General features: G+C 45.9%; 6 protein-coding genes across 6 annotated transcripts; 3 read left to right on the top strand and 3 right to left on the bottom strand.

Annotated features, from left to right (window-relative positions):
• Positions 1-1,583: 1,583 nt before the first annotated feature.
• BDW43DRAFT_20871 (putative P450 monooxygenase) lies at positions 1,584-3,841 on the bottom strand. The gene is made up of 4 exons (XM_032039229.1): positions 3,309-3,841; positions 2,610-3,243; positions 1,952-2,525; positions 1,584-1,869 (listed from the first exon to the last, which is right to left on the bottom strand). The coding sequence occupies exons 1-4, from the start codon at positions 3,562-3,564 to the stop codon at positions 1,642-1,644; spliced, it is 1,692 nt and encodes a 563-aa protein (XP_031893943.1). The 5' UTR covers positions 3,565-3,841; the 3' UTR covers positions 1,584-1,641.
• Positions 3,842-3,946: 105 nt separating this feature from the next.
• On the top strand, positions 3,947-4,716 carry BDW43DRAFT_294912 (uncharacterized protein). The gene has a single exon (XM_032044003.1). It carries the CDS (start codon positions 4,111-4,113, stop codon positions 4,426-4,428), a length of 318 nt encoding a protein of 105 aa, XP_031893942.1. The 5' UTR covers positions 3,947-4,110; the 3' UTR covers positions 4,429-4,716.
• A 65-nt stretch (positions 4,717-4,781) lies between these two features.
• BDW43DRAFT_294911 (polyprenyl synthetase family protein) lies at positions 4,782-6,494 on the top strand. Its single transcript, XM_032044002.1, has 3 exons — positions 4,782-5,469; positions 5,522-6,091; positions 6,142-6,494. The coding sequence occupies exons 1-3, from the start codon at positions 4,795-4,797 to the stop codon at positions 6,457-6,459; spliced, it is 1,563 nt and encodes a 520-aa protein (XP_031893941.1). The 5' UTR covers positions 4,782-4,794; the 3' UTR covers positions 6,460-6,494.
• BDW43DRAFT_294909 (uncharacterized protein) lies at positions 6,481-7,373 on the bottom strand. The gene is made up of 2 exons (XM_032044001.1): positions 7,042-7,373; positions 6,481-6,990 (listed from the first exon to the last, which is right to left on the bottom strand). Exons 1-2 carry the CDS (start codon positions 7,205-7,207, stop codon positions 6,542-6,544), a joined length of 615 nt encoding a protein of 204 aa, XP_031893940.1. The 5' UTR covers positions 7,208-7,373; the 3' UTR covers positions 6,481-6,541.
• Positions 7,374-7,688: 315 nt separating this feature from the next.
• On the top strand, positions 7,689-9,701 carry BDW43DRAFT_317970 (cytochrome P450). The gene is made up of 5 exons (XM_032048620.1): positions 7,689-8,255; positions 8,307-8,406; positions 8,461-8,529; positions 8,583-9,182; positions 9,242-9,701. The coding sequence occupies exons 1-5, from the start codon at positions 7,899-7,901 to the stop codon at positions 9,664-9,666; spliced, it is 1,551 nt and encodes a 516-aa protein (XP_031893939.1). The 5' UTR covers positions 7,689-7,898; the 3' UTR covers positions 9,667-9,701.
• Positions 9,702-9,770: 69 nt separating this feature from the next.
• Positions 9,771-11,424, bottom strand: BDW43DRAFT_317141 (uncharacterized protein; the record flags this gene model as incomplete). Its single annotated transcript, XM_032048465.1, has 2 exons — positions 9,771-11,084; positions 11,140-11,424. The coding sequence occupies 2 exons, from the start codon at positions 11,422-11,424 to the stop codon at positions 9,771-9,773; spliced, it is 1,599 nt and encodes a 532-aa protein (XP_031893938.1).
• Positions 11,425-12,612: the final 1,188 nt, after the last annotated feature.

Below are 12,612 nucleotides of genomic sequence, written 5' to 3'. Positions count from 1 at the left end.
AGGAATATGAAATACAGCCTGAAAATATGTATAATATGGATGAAAAAGAATTTCTTATTGGAGTGCTATCTAAGGGTAAAAGAATCTTTTCCAGGCGCCGCTATGAGCAGGATGGAATAAAGCAGCGCCTACAAGATGGTAATCGAGAATGGATTACTACTATTGCTTGTATTTGCGCGGATGGAACAGCTCTACCACCGGGGCTTATTTACCAGGCAGCTTCAAGCAATCTACAAGATTCCTGGTTCCAGGATTTTGATACTACAAAGCACCGCTGCTTCTTTACCTCTTTAGTAAGTGACTGGACAAATGATAATGTTAGATTTGTATGGATTCGAGATCTATTCAATCCGGAGACAAAGAGCAAGGCACAGAGACAATGGAGGCTTCTAATTCTTGATGGCCATGGATCCCATATTACAATGAAGTTTATAAACTTCTGTACAGAGAATCGAATTTATTTAATGACTTATCCACCGCATTCAACACACTCCCTACAGCCTCTTGATATTGGTATCTTCGGGCCGCTTTCTACAGCCTATAGCAACGAATTGGAGAACTTTTTACATGTGTTCCAGGATCTAAGTCATATTACAAAGCATGACTTCTTCTGTCTGTTTTAGCCGAGCTGGGAAAGAGCTTTATCATCTAAAAATATCAATTCTGCATGGAAATCTGTTGGTATATCGCCCTGGGACCCCGAGATTGTTCTAAAGCGGTTTAGTAAAGAAGACGATCAACGGCCATCTAGCAGTGAGTCATCCCAGTCTATATTACATGCAGATGACTGGAGAAGAATTGAAAAGCTTCTTCGACAGGTTGTTTCTGATATTTATGATGAGAGATCAAAAAAACTTAGTTCTACAATGCACCATCTCTTAACAGAGAATATCTTGCTAAAGCTACGCTGCGAGGATCTCGAGAATACTCTTCTAAATGAGAAGAAGAAGCGGCAGCGTGGGAAATCTCTTTTATTTAAATTGAGAGCTCCAGAGGATGGCTATGCTGTATTTTATTTGCCAGGCAAGATACAACAAGCGCGGCAGCTTCAGAATGAAAAGGAAGCTGCTATAGAGCTTGCTAAGGTATCTAAAGAGCAAGAAAAGCTTCACCGGCAGCAAGAGAAGCAAGAGAAGCAACGCTTAGTTGAGGAAAGAAAGCAAATCAGAGTAGCTAATAAAGAATTACGCCTCCTTGAAGCAGAGTAAAAGAAGCGCCAAAAGAAGGAAGAGCGCCTGGCTAAGAAGACTGATAACCAGCTTCAAAATGACTTCAAAGTGGTCCAAAAAGGCAAGAAGAAGTGTCCTAAGCCAGCTATATCTCAAAAGAAGCAAGATATTACTATTCCAGAGCCTAAGATTGATGGGGAGGGCTGTATATCTATAAATCGTCGTGGAAGACAAATACACCTCCCACAACGATTCCGGGATTGAAAAAAAGCTGTATATAGCTTTAGTAGCATCATATCTCTGCTTCATCAAAAAATCTAAGTATAATTTATTTAGTATGTTGCTTTAAAGCTTCATTTTTAATGTTGGTTGCCATACAGAAATTCGTGCGGCAGGTGGGGACGTGCGTCAGGTGATCAAGTACGGTATGCTGACTAAGGGACCTCCAAATGTTGACATTGTTGACTCCAAATCACTGCAAATCCTCGGGAAGAGGAATACCACCAGCAACGTCCTCGTTTCTGTTCCTATCCGCAAGCTTGTTCTGTGCCATCTTGTTGCCCATGTCTGACCAGCGGTTACTTCGCTGCAGTTGCAGCCATACATCTCCCCAAACCTTCACCGTCGCATACATTTCTGAATGCGGCGGTGGCGTGTCTGGCCCTACTTCGGCGAGAGTAACATCAAAGTTAAGTAGCAACTATTTTCCCGCTACTGTCAGCATCTTTGCCTTTATGCTGTTGGGGAATAGCTCAAGGGGCAAACAACGACTATGTACTCACCGAAAGCGGTCCCTTGTAGAGCTCCATCATGGCAAAAGGCTTACCCAGGCAGACACGCGTGCCATATCCCCAAGCGAGATTGTATTTCTCATATACCTTGGCAGCCACTGGGTCACCGAGCCATCGGTCTGGGTAAAATTCCTCAGCGTCGTCTCCGTACAGATTCTTGTCCCGATGAGCAATCCATGGATTCATGGCCACTTCGGTGCCAATTGGGACTTGGCGACCATTGACGATTAGATCCGGGTCACCTGGGCAAACCACGCGAGGGAGAAGAGTGGCGCCGCTCGGGTTCAGTCGAAGTGCTTCCTTTATGCAAGCGGCATAGAACGGAAGGTGCTGCGATACCTCGGTATACGTCGGGACTGGATAGCTCAGCTTGCCGGCAGCAATGGCATCCTCGATTTCGTTCATGAGGCGCTTGAAAATAGCTGGTCGCGAAAGTACCGAGACCATGAAGGCTGTTGACGCGCTGCCAAAACCATCCGAGCCGGCCCCGAGAATCACAAAGATCTCCGAGATGATTGTGTCCTCGGAGAGATGGTCGCCATCGGGTGTACGAGCGTCCATAAAGCTACAGACGTGCCAGGTAAGCGTTTGTCAGCAGTAGCCCGGCCGTATGGAGCAGCCAGTAAAGAAAAAGGGGTTATTTACTCACGATTGTAAAAGATCATAGGCCTTCTCTCCTTTCCGAGCCCTTTGGCCGTGCTCCTTGATGCGCCTGCTACGCTCAGCGAGAATAGCTCCAGCCTTCTCCATGACAACAGCGAAGCCTAGTTTCTGTTCCGTGCGGACGACCAGCCACTTCTTCAGCCAAGAGTTGAGCAGCATTTCGGTAAAGGGATATATGCGACCTGCTACACCAAAGATGAGCATGCCTACACGGAACCCCTCGATGAGACCGCCAACGTCGGAGCCAGACTTGATGAAGCCAAGAGGATTCCTGAACCCCAAGTCTGTGATGGTGTCATATGCCAGATAATGAGACCACTGCGAAAAATCCACCGGCTTTTTCTGCTCCACAAATCTTTCATCTATGCTACTAATCCAGTGTAAGATGTGCTTGTCGAGAAGGGGCTCCATTCTTTGAATATTCGCGAGCGCATATGGAGCCCCGATCAGGCGCCTATGTGCAGCGTGCGCACCTGGCTCTCGAAGCAGAATACTGTTACTTTTGCCAACGTAGCCCTGCAAGTAAAACCGGGATTTGGTGTCCCGACGGTGGAAGACGGCGGGCATGGCCTTGCTATCCGCGATGAGTAACATGGTAGGTGTGACGCGGATTACTGGGCCTTGGGTTAAAAGTTGGCATGGATTTCGTTCTTAGAAAAGGAAAACGTGCTTGGCGTTGACATACCATGTTTCTTGATAAGCATCCATTGCGTGTGCAGCTCGGTGCCCCAAAAATGGTGCCACGCCAGCCAAAGCCGGGTGATGCTGGCGAGCCATGGCCCTGGATAGCGTCCTAAAGGATGAAAGTAACGATAGTAGATGATCCGCCAAATAATGTCCACTATGACGAGATATGCCAGGCCGAATAAGGTATATCGTATCAGGTCCCGAGTCTCCAACGAACTTAGTAGACTGCCAGTAAATGAAGTTGTAATGGCCATGATACTAGAGCTTGGTCCGACTTTGCCTTTAGAGCGTTTAATATGACATGGAGTTGTTGCTATAAGTCAAAGGGAAAGAATGGTGCAAGAGAGTAGGCGAAGACAGACTTCAGACTCTGTATTCATCAAGGTATGAGTTCTTTCCATGTATCTGGTCTGTCTTGCACAATATAGCGAAGACTTGGATTACTAGCTTAAACTTTGGCACTTGTCAGCATCGGTTCAATGCTTACATCTTATAAGGCTTATGCTTACCGCATAATAGCGCCTGCAGGCCGACGGCACCAAAACATGAAAGATGACAACGTCGATAATCACCACCTACGAGCCGCCGATTGCACTTAATTAGGTATTATAGAACAAAAAGACGCACCGAGACCAGCAACTCTCGTCTGTGATGCAAACTTATTGTCTACCCAGTACTATTCTATGCTGCTCTCTCCTACCTAGCTCGAAGACCAACTGTGATACCCGCATGCCAATACGCTTAGTTTCGACCATTTTTGAATCCTTGCTATTGCTTGCCAGTTTATCTTTAGAGCAGTCATGACAACATACGCGACACACATGCCCCAAGATGTTGTCAAACAGTCGGGTACATTAACCAGATTTCCCACGGCAGTCCATCGTGATCATGCTCTATGCCTGGAAGCAGCACACAAGATTCGACATGACTTTGTATCCAAGGTTGATGTGGAATTGAACGCTAAGACGATAGGGGACTATCCTGTTCTGGGCCCAGTTCATGTTGTTGCCTTTACCATACCAGAGTGCTTGCCTGAAAGGCTGCAGATCATGACGAGGTTCACCGACTTTACTATAATGAATGACGGTAGGCCCGCAAACATGATTTCAAAGACATAGAGTTGACAACCGCTAGACTACTATGACGTTGTCGACATTAAGACAGTGACCGCGTTCAACGCCGGTCTCCAGCGTTCGCTACAAGGCCCCGGTGATTCGACAAGCGACGGAACAAATGTAGCAATCAAAACAAAGCAGTTTCAAGCCAGCATTTTAGTCGAGATGATGACGATGGACCGCGATCTGGCTATGGACGTCATGACCACTTACAGTAATGGCCTGCAGATAGCAACATCTCCGCCTTCCGGCATCTCTTCTATAGAAGAGTATCTCCCCATTCGACTGGTGAACTGCGGTCTCGAGTAAGAAGATAACAGACATCCGCTGTTACACATGTGGCTAATTTGAAACAGTGTATTTCAAGATATGTCGTGTTTTGGCATAGGGATTCGTCTCACACAGGCAGAAAAAGAAAAGCTGTCCGAAATTGCCAATACAGCTCTATATACCGCTGCTCTTATCAATGACTGCCATAGCTGGCCGAAAGAGCTGAAATACCACCTTGAGACACAAGGCTCAGAGATCCCATTTAATGCAGTCTGCATCCTGATGCGGCAGTATAAATGCTCAGACATCGAAGCTATAGAGAGACTTCGAGAAAAATACGTGGAACTTCAGGAGCGACACTTATTCTTGGTTAGGAAGCTGGAACAGAGGGAGGGAGCCATCTCCGACGCTCATCGCAAATACATCATGGCAGCCCAGTATGCGGCCTCGGGTTCCGAATTCTGGAGTATCTTCGCTCCACGCTACCCAACCAAAGAAGACTTGAAACAACCGGAATATGTGCTGGTCGACGGCGTCTTCCAATGGAAACATGCGTTGGCCAATGGTCATCAAGAAGACAATTCTGCGGTACCTGTCAACGGGGCTGTTGCAACAAATGGCGTCAAGTCGTCTCAAGTCAATGGAGCTGTAGCCCCAGGAACACCATCACCCAAGGTAACCGATTACAAGGTGAATGGAGTCAATGGCTCAAAACATGAAAATGGCTGCATTAGCAGCGGTACTCAACATCTGCTGCAAAAACCTTCCGACGATGTAAGCATCAGCTCATTTCCCTCCAATGAATGAGGTCTAACTCTGTAGATAGGCTGTCAAAGCTCCCTACAACTACATCAACACCCTTCCCTCGAAAAAGATTAGGGAGACCTTCATCGACGCCCTGGACTCTTGGCTAGAAGTCCCAGCGGCAGCTTCATCATCTATCAAATCTATTATTGGCATGCTCCACCATTCATCTCTCATGCTTGACGACATTGAGGACAACTCAATGCTGCGTAGGGGAAACCCTACTGCTCATACTTTGTTTGGAGTAGGACAAACGATAAACTCAGCCAACTACATTTTTGTGTGTGCTTTCGAGGAACTCCAGAAGCTTCAGAGCCCACACACTATAGGGGTCTTTATAGAGGAGTTGAAGAACCTACACTGTGGACAAGCTCTGGACCTGTATTGGAAATATCACACTCACGTGCCCACCATTGACGAGTACATGACGATGATTGACCATAAGACGGGCGGTCTCTTTCGATTGTGTGTTCGGCTGATGCAAGGCGAATCTAGCAGGAAGGCCGAGCACATTGATGCGCGCCGATTCGTCACATTACTTGGGCGCTATTTCCAAATCCGCGACGATTACCAGAACCTCATGTCAGACGAAGTAAGACTGAATACTCAACTGTGTTGCGAAACAGAGCTAACGTGCAACAGTACACTAGTCAAAAAGGCTTTTGCGAGGACCTGGATGAGGGCAAGATTTCCTTGCCGCTCATCCACTGTCTCACCGGCTCTGATCCCGAACAGATTATGATAAAGGGTATACTACAGCACAAAGGGGTTGGAGAGATGCCGATGGGATTGAAAAGACTGATATTGGGAAAAATGAGAAAAGGAGGAGCCCTCGACTCCACTTTCTTGCTGCTCCAGGACATGCAAGAGGACATACTCAAAGAGCTGAAATTGCTTGAAGCTGAATTCGGGTCTGAGAATCCCATCCTCGAATTAGTTCTAAGGAGATTGTGGGTGTAACGAGTTATCCATTTCTAGGAGCTGTTCACTTCCTACTACAAACCAGGACTAGCACTGTAGAAGATCGATAATAGCACTTTGTTCAGCTTTCCAGTAATACTGCTTGAGCATCCTCAAAGCCCGCCAGATCACTCGCCAGTCTTGGGACATGCACCCATTTAACAATTCCAAATCTATCGATACCGTATGCGCCAGAGGTCTGCCACCGAGATCCGCTTTCCGTCGCGCGATCCCAAAGTCCCTCCCTCCATCCTAGTGATATTGCCGCAGACACCGTGGCTAAATTCAAGACATGTTCTGTTTTAGCCACCCCAAGGCCCCAGGCAGCGTATAGTTCCAGTTCATCATCGATAATGACAGACACCGCCAGTTTTTGATTTCCAAAATCGGCAGGTAACCGACCACTTTGCTGAACTTCTTTCCACCAGCGATTTGTGGCCTCCTCAGATGAATGAGATACCAATATGACCTTGATTCTACCCTTACGCACAGCATCTAAGTTGCAAACATCGATACACGCTTTTTCGGCAACTAACATTGCCGGGTTAGTATGCTTTAAGTGCGCTTGTTAGGACGACGTACATGGGCATCCACAGTGCCGAAGGAAAACAAGGATACATGGTTTAGGGCTGAGTTGCGGAAATTGTAGTAAGCGATGACTTGGTGGAGGGTATCCAAGTTTTGGCACCGGGGATATTTCTCGCTTCCTAGGTGCTACCCAGGAGGCGATTTCTTGGTAAAGTGTCATCTTACTGTATGATGCCCCCGTGGAAAGAGATCAAGGGCTAAAAAAGGAAAGCATAACTCTTTAATCCTTAGCAAGTTTTCTTAAATTGTTGCCTGAAAAGTGGCTTTCGATATTATAGATAAACAATACCTAAATGAGCAAAGTGATGAAGATCACGCGGTGTAATAGACTCATAACGTGAATAATAATGCAGGCTCAAAGGCTAATGAAATGGCCATTAATCCATGCATGTAATAATTACTTGGCTCTAGCTGTGCGCTGCCAATAGTATGCAAGTATGAGGCGCAGGCTAAGGCACGTCAGCGAGTCTTAGTGCTTACAGCTTTATATGTCAGCAATTACCTATTAAGGTAATAATCTAAAAGAGCGTAACTAATTACAAAGTCATTATCGCTAAGCTAAAAAGTAGATGTAAGATTAAGCGCCGTCATCATTAACCCCTAATTAACTGTCGCTGTCTAACTGTCGTGGGGGCTGAGATAAATAATACGCTTCTTTAAACTAAGCGCATGTTATTATGCACATCTCTGTGGACGTCGCAATAACTCCGAATACATACCCTTATATTAGCTAGAATTATCGAGATTGCACAACGCTATATCGCGCCGGCTACGCCTCTAAACTAAGAGAGTATAAATTCCATGCCGACGGCTATTGATCATCACGCATTGCTACGGGTTACGGGTTGATCATGGACCACATGACTTCAAAACTTGAAGAGCAGTGGAATGCTGTCCCAATACTGCAGTCCAGGCCTCTTCCTTATGTGGCGGCCTTTTTAGTGGTGGTTCTGGCTATATTCTACTGGCACGTTCCGTCAAACGTGCCGGTATTGAATGCGAAAGGTTTCTTCGAGTTCTCTGATGAACGCGTGAAGAAGGTATTCCTAGGCAATGCCAGGCAGATGCTACATAATTGGTTTGAAGAAAATCCAGACAAACCTGTTTCGGTTTATACCGATACTGGAACGGTTATAGTACTGCCAGGAAGTATGGCAAACGAAATCCGAAACGATAAGAGATTCCACTTGCGTCAGCGGGTTGAAAGGGTTTGTAAATCTATTATCCCAGCGCAATCACTGTTTCTAACATGATTAAAGATGATGCATGGTCGCCTACCGGGCTTTGAGGTGTTCCGTGATGATAATAACAACCAGCTCGTCACGACCGTAATTAATAAGGATCTGACCAAACAGTTGGGTGAGTGCTTTCTATAAAAACCCATACCAACAATATCGCTAATATAATGTTCAGCGAAGGTCACTGCACCCCTAGCTGAGGAGACTTCGTTAGCCCTAGCTGATTTGCTTGGTGAAGATACAGGTATACATACACACGATGTTGACTCGACTCCTTAACCTAACTGACATATATAGAATGGCACGAATTGCCTCTCCAAGGCACTATTCTCAAGTTAATCTCTCGCCTTTCCTCACGGGTTTTCCTCGGAACTAAGCTCTGCCGCAACGAAGAATGGCTACAGGTTACAAGAGAGTATGCAGTAATAGCATTCCTAGCTGCACAAGACCTTCGATTATGGTCTCCTTGGATACGGCCAATTGCGAACTTATTCCTTAGTAAATGTCGAATGAGTCGTGCTTTAATACAAAAAGCCCGAGAACTGATTCAACCCGTTATCCAAGAACGTACGAGACTCAAGGCCAAATCCACAGAAGGTCAGGCATCAGAATTCAACGACGCAATTTCTTGGTTCGAAGATGCAGCAAATGCCGAATCATTCGATCCCCAAATTGTCCAATTATCGCTTTCAACGGTGGCCATCCATACAACAACAGATCTGCTGTGCCAAACGCTTGCGGATATTGCGATGCACCCTCAGATCATCGAGCCACTACGAGAAGAAATAATTTCGATTCTCAGCGAGGATAACGGGTTAAAAACGACTTCATTTGGTAAAATGAAACTTCTCGACAGTTGTATCAAAGAGAGTCAGCGCTTGAAACCATTGTCCATGGGTAAGAAGACCAAGCATCTATGCTACTATGTCGGACTCCACTAACAAGGGTTTCCTTAGCATCAATGGGCCGGATAGCCACTGAGCAAGTAGTTCTATCCGATGGCACCGTGATTCCCAAAGGCCAAAGCATAATCGTTGATTCGAGCAAGATGTGGGACTCCAAAGTCCATCCTACATCCCCAGGAAAATGGGACGGATATCGTTTCCTTCGAATGCGCGAAGATCCTAAGAAGCGGGATATAGCTCAACTTATAACGACGTCGCCTGAACAGATCGCATTTGGTTACGGTGTTCACGCCTGCCCTGGCCGTTTTTTCGCAGGGAACGAAATCAAAATTGCATTGGCTGCCATCTTGTTGAAATACGAGTTGAAGTTAGAGGAAGGCCAGACGCCAAGGGCATTCGATCATGGTTTTACCTGCAACTTTGACTTCTCCGTGAAAATAAGCGTTAAACGGCGCAAGAAAGAAATAGGGATATAATAGATAGCTAGAGGTTTAGGGTATAATTTCTTGAGCACCTAATTTTTTATGCTAGGTTGATGGTAACAAGATGCACGTACCTAAACCATACATTCTATTAATATTCACAGTCTCTGGACCTCTTCTTCTACACCCCTCCAGCAATCTCGACGTAACGTAGGGTTCAGCCAAATGTTCCCGAATTGGTCTTTTCCTTTCAGTATAATAATACCAGGAAACACAGCATTGGGCTTTTGAAACCCAGACACATAAGAAGTAAGGTTGCTGCGAGTTATACCCTTATTATCTCCTTCTGCCGAATCCTTGACTATTGCTGGCGAGAGATCAATCACATGCTGAAGCTGAAGCTTGATCGCATTTGTCACAAAATACAGGTCGCTGTCGTGCGTGCCGAAAATTGGTTGGTATTTGCCAGTCCGTTGAAAGGTCTCTCGGTGGTGTCGTAATAAGCCCAACACTTGATTCTCCGTTGTTTGTTGCTGTACTGCCTTTCGCTGTTCAAGGGCAATTCGAAAGACCGGTTCATCTTGTAAAAATCCTCGCGGTAGGAGTGTATAGACTGCGGAGACCATGTTTGAGATGTAGACTCCTTTGCGATTAACGTCTTCTTGTACGGCTTCGGGGGGATTAATGACATCCTCTCGTAAGTATGGTCGGAGATTGAACGCTTGACCGAGGATTGTAGGTCGTGATGAGCGCGATGTCTTATGCTTGTTCGCAGCTTTCATTATCCAGCCAGTCAAGATATCACCGTCGCTAATAAAAGGTGGTTTTGATTCGCCTTGCTCTTCGGCCCATTTCTTCAGCTCTAGCCTTGTATTGTCCACAAGTCGATGAAAAGCATCATTTGAGATCATAATTAGGCGCCTTTCAGGCGGTGAACTAAAGATGGCGTTCCATAAATACCGTAGTTGGAACCAGAGAAGATCGACTCCTTGGAGCTGATGCCGACCAAAAGCCCAGTCCTCCTCGATATCGAAACGTGCTGGATCAGCCATCTCCCACATTGGGTCACAGTTGATATCGATCGGCTTAGTGACTTTGTCCTCTTCACCAGCTAAAACGAGCGACCAGTTGTGTAAGAACTCGCTATATCCGAGACCGTCCATGAGGATATGTGGCCAGCAAAGCCCAACAATTGTGGCGTCCGTAAAGGATGAAACCAGTACACTTAGTACCGGACTCCCAGATTTGACGAACTCATGAATACTCTTAGGTGCCTGCTTTGTCCGCGCGAAAGTCGCTAGAAAATCGTCGTTTGGATAAACTATTGATTGTTGGGTTTGCTTGATTGGGGGAAACTTCGCAGCAATAATGTGCTCAGAAACCGCCATGTCGAACTTTTCATGATGGAAGGTAAATGCTGGGTTCTGCGAGTCGAAATGCTTCGGCACATGTAGCGTGATTCGACCATTTCCCTAAGCAACGGTCAAGACACATTATTTCAATTAGAGATCGAATTAAATTCCTTACATTCAACTTTATCCGGCCACCGATCTTGCGCCAATGATCGATTTCAAGAAGCCTCTTCAGAGAGCTCTGTATCAGATCTGGGTCCAACACATTATCGAATTCGAATGCAAAGTATTTGACGTGGTCCCTAAAAGCTTCGTCATTTCTAGAGATTTGGTATATAATAGTATTGTCTGAACAGCTGGATTGCTGCTGCGTTCCAATCAATGGTGATAGTAGCGGCTTGAGACCGTTTATGCATGCCGTTATAAATAAACCGATTTGTCGAAATGCCACATATGCCATTTTGAACCGAATCGTTGAAACAAGACCGTCCAGAATGCTCCACAGTACAAGGATGTGGTGTGTTTTTAAAGATTTTGCCCTTTTGGAATCTTGATGACGATCGCTTTTGTTTTAGCTCCTAATACTTTGAGGTCAACGAAGGCGGCCCGGCTCAAGGAGGACATGAAGATAATCTCGTAAAGTTAAGCAGCGCATACAATTGCCTGTTAAGCACGTAAGCGTTGCTGGGGTCCAAACGCATATACATGCTTAGCCGTAATCATAAGCGCTTACAATAATCCTGGTACTGTTCTTTTAGAGGTACTAAGAGTTTACAATACAAGCTAATATTAGCGTAAAGTTCTGTAGCTTTATTATTTTCGGCTAAGTTAGAGCGTGTCATGCCGATGCCAGTAGTAACAGATATATAGTGTTAGATGCGCAAGGTCGACTATCAAGCAGCTCATTTGCACTATTTTCTTCCTTGCACTTGTTGCTGCGCTTAGTTCCCTCCTAGATTTCTTAAACCTCATTTCAAATACGTGAGTACCAGTAACTACTATACTCCTTCGACATTATCTACGCGACGTGATGTCGTTATCTCTTAATATCCCTGCTAACCAGGTCATATTCGACAGACCTCTAATAAATCCTATACGTACATTTATATCCCGTCACGCCTACACCCAACCCACTTGTACACGCAATGGCCATACAGATCACAAAGGAACTCCAGCCGGACTGCTGTAGTATCGTTGAGTGGGCGCTGTCTGGTCAGTACGACCCGACGAAGCCAGTACTGATAGACGCCTCCGAGTCTGACCCACCACGGTCTATATCCAAGAACAAGGCTGTTGGGCTTATTGCTTCTCTCGTCGGTGTATTCGAGAAGAACACAACCGTGTGTCTCCATCTTGCAAACGACATCCTTTACCCGATCTTGGTGCTGGCCATCTACGGCTCGTCATGCCGCTGGACAGGCACAAACACTGCATATACAGTTCCTGAACTGGAGCATCACATTCGAGTTTCCGACACCAAGTATGTGATTACTAGAGAGGAGCATCTGGAAACTGTGCGCGCCGCTGCTGGCTCGGCAGAAATTATTATCTTCACCGATATCTTGTTCGAACCGAGTTATGGAAGTAGCACCTCACCTCAGGAATTTCGAACTCTTCATGGCCTCCAAAGAAAGTCAAGTGTAGAGAG

The sequence above is a fragment of the Aspergillus alliaceus genome, assembly GCF_009176365.1.
Source record: "Aspergillus alliaceus strain CBS 536.65 unplaced genomic scaffold BDW43scaffold_100, whole genome shotgun sequence".
In the NCBI taxonomy this organism is placed as follows: domain Eukaryota; kingdom Fungi; phylum Ascomycota; class Eurotiomycetes; order Eurotiales; family Aspergillaceae; genus Aspergillus; species Aspergillus alliaceus.
This window is presented reverse-complemented; position numbering and strand designations above follow the sequence as displayed.

Coding starts and splice junctions, on each gene's coding strand:
- BDW43DRAFT_20871 (XM_032039229.1), bottom strand. CDS start 3,564: ATGGCCATTACAACTTCATTTACTGGCAGTCTACTAAGTTCGTTGGAG. Junction 3,244..3,308: donor GATGCTTATCAAGAAACATG/GTATGTCAACGC, acceptor TTTTAACCCAAG/GCCCAGTAATCCGCGTCACA. Junction 2,526..2,609: donor GCCTATGATCTTTTACAATC/GTGAGTAAATAA, acceptor GCACGTCTGTAG/CTTTATGGACGCTCGTACAC.
- BDW43DRAFT_294912 (XM_032044003.1), top strand. CDS start 4,111: ATGACAACATACGCGACACACATGCCCCAAGATGTTGTCAAACAGTCG.
- BDW43DRAFT_294911 (XM_032044002.1), top strand. CDS start 4,795: ATGTCGTGTTTTGGCATAGGGATTCGTCTCACACAGGCAGAAAAAGAA. Junction 5,470..5,521: donor TGCAAAAACCTTCCGACGAT/GTAAGCATCAGC, acceptor CTCTGTAGATAG/GCTGTCAAAGCTCCCTACAA. Junction 6,092..6,141: donor AGAACCTCATGTCAGACGAA/GTAAGACTGAAT, acceptor AACGTGCAACAG/TACACTAGTCAAAAAGGCTT.
- BDW43DRAFT_294909 (XM_032044001.1), bottom strand. CDS start 7,207: ATGACACTTTACCAAGAAATCGCCTCCTGGGTAGCACCTAGGAAGCGA. Junction 6,991..7,041: donor TCGGCACTGTGGATGCCCAT/GTACGTCGTCCT, acceptor CGGCAATGTTAG/TTGCCGAAAAAGCGTGTATC.
- BDW43DRAFT_317970 (XM_032048620.1), top strand. CDS start 7,899: ATGGACCACATGACTTCAAAACTTGAAGAGCAGTGGAATGCTGTCCCA. Junction 8,407..8,460: donor GGATCTGACCAAACAGTTGG/GTGAGTGCTTTC, acceptor TATAATGTTCAG/CGAAGGTCACTGCACCCCTA. Junction 8,530..8,582: donor TTTGCTTGGTGAAGATACAG/GTATACATACAC, acceptor TGACATATATAG/AATGGCACGAATTGCCTCTC.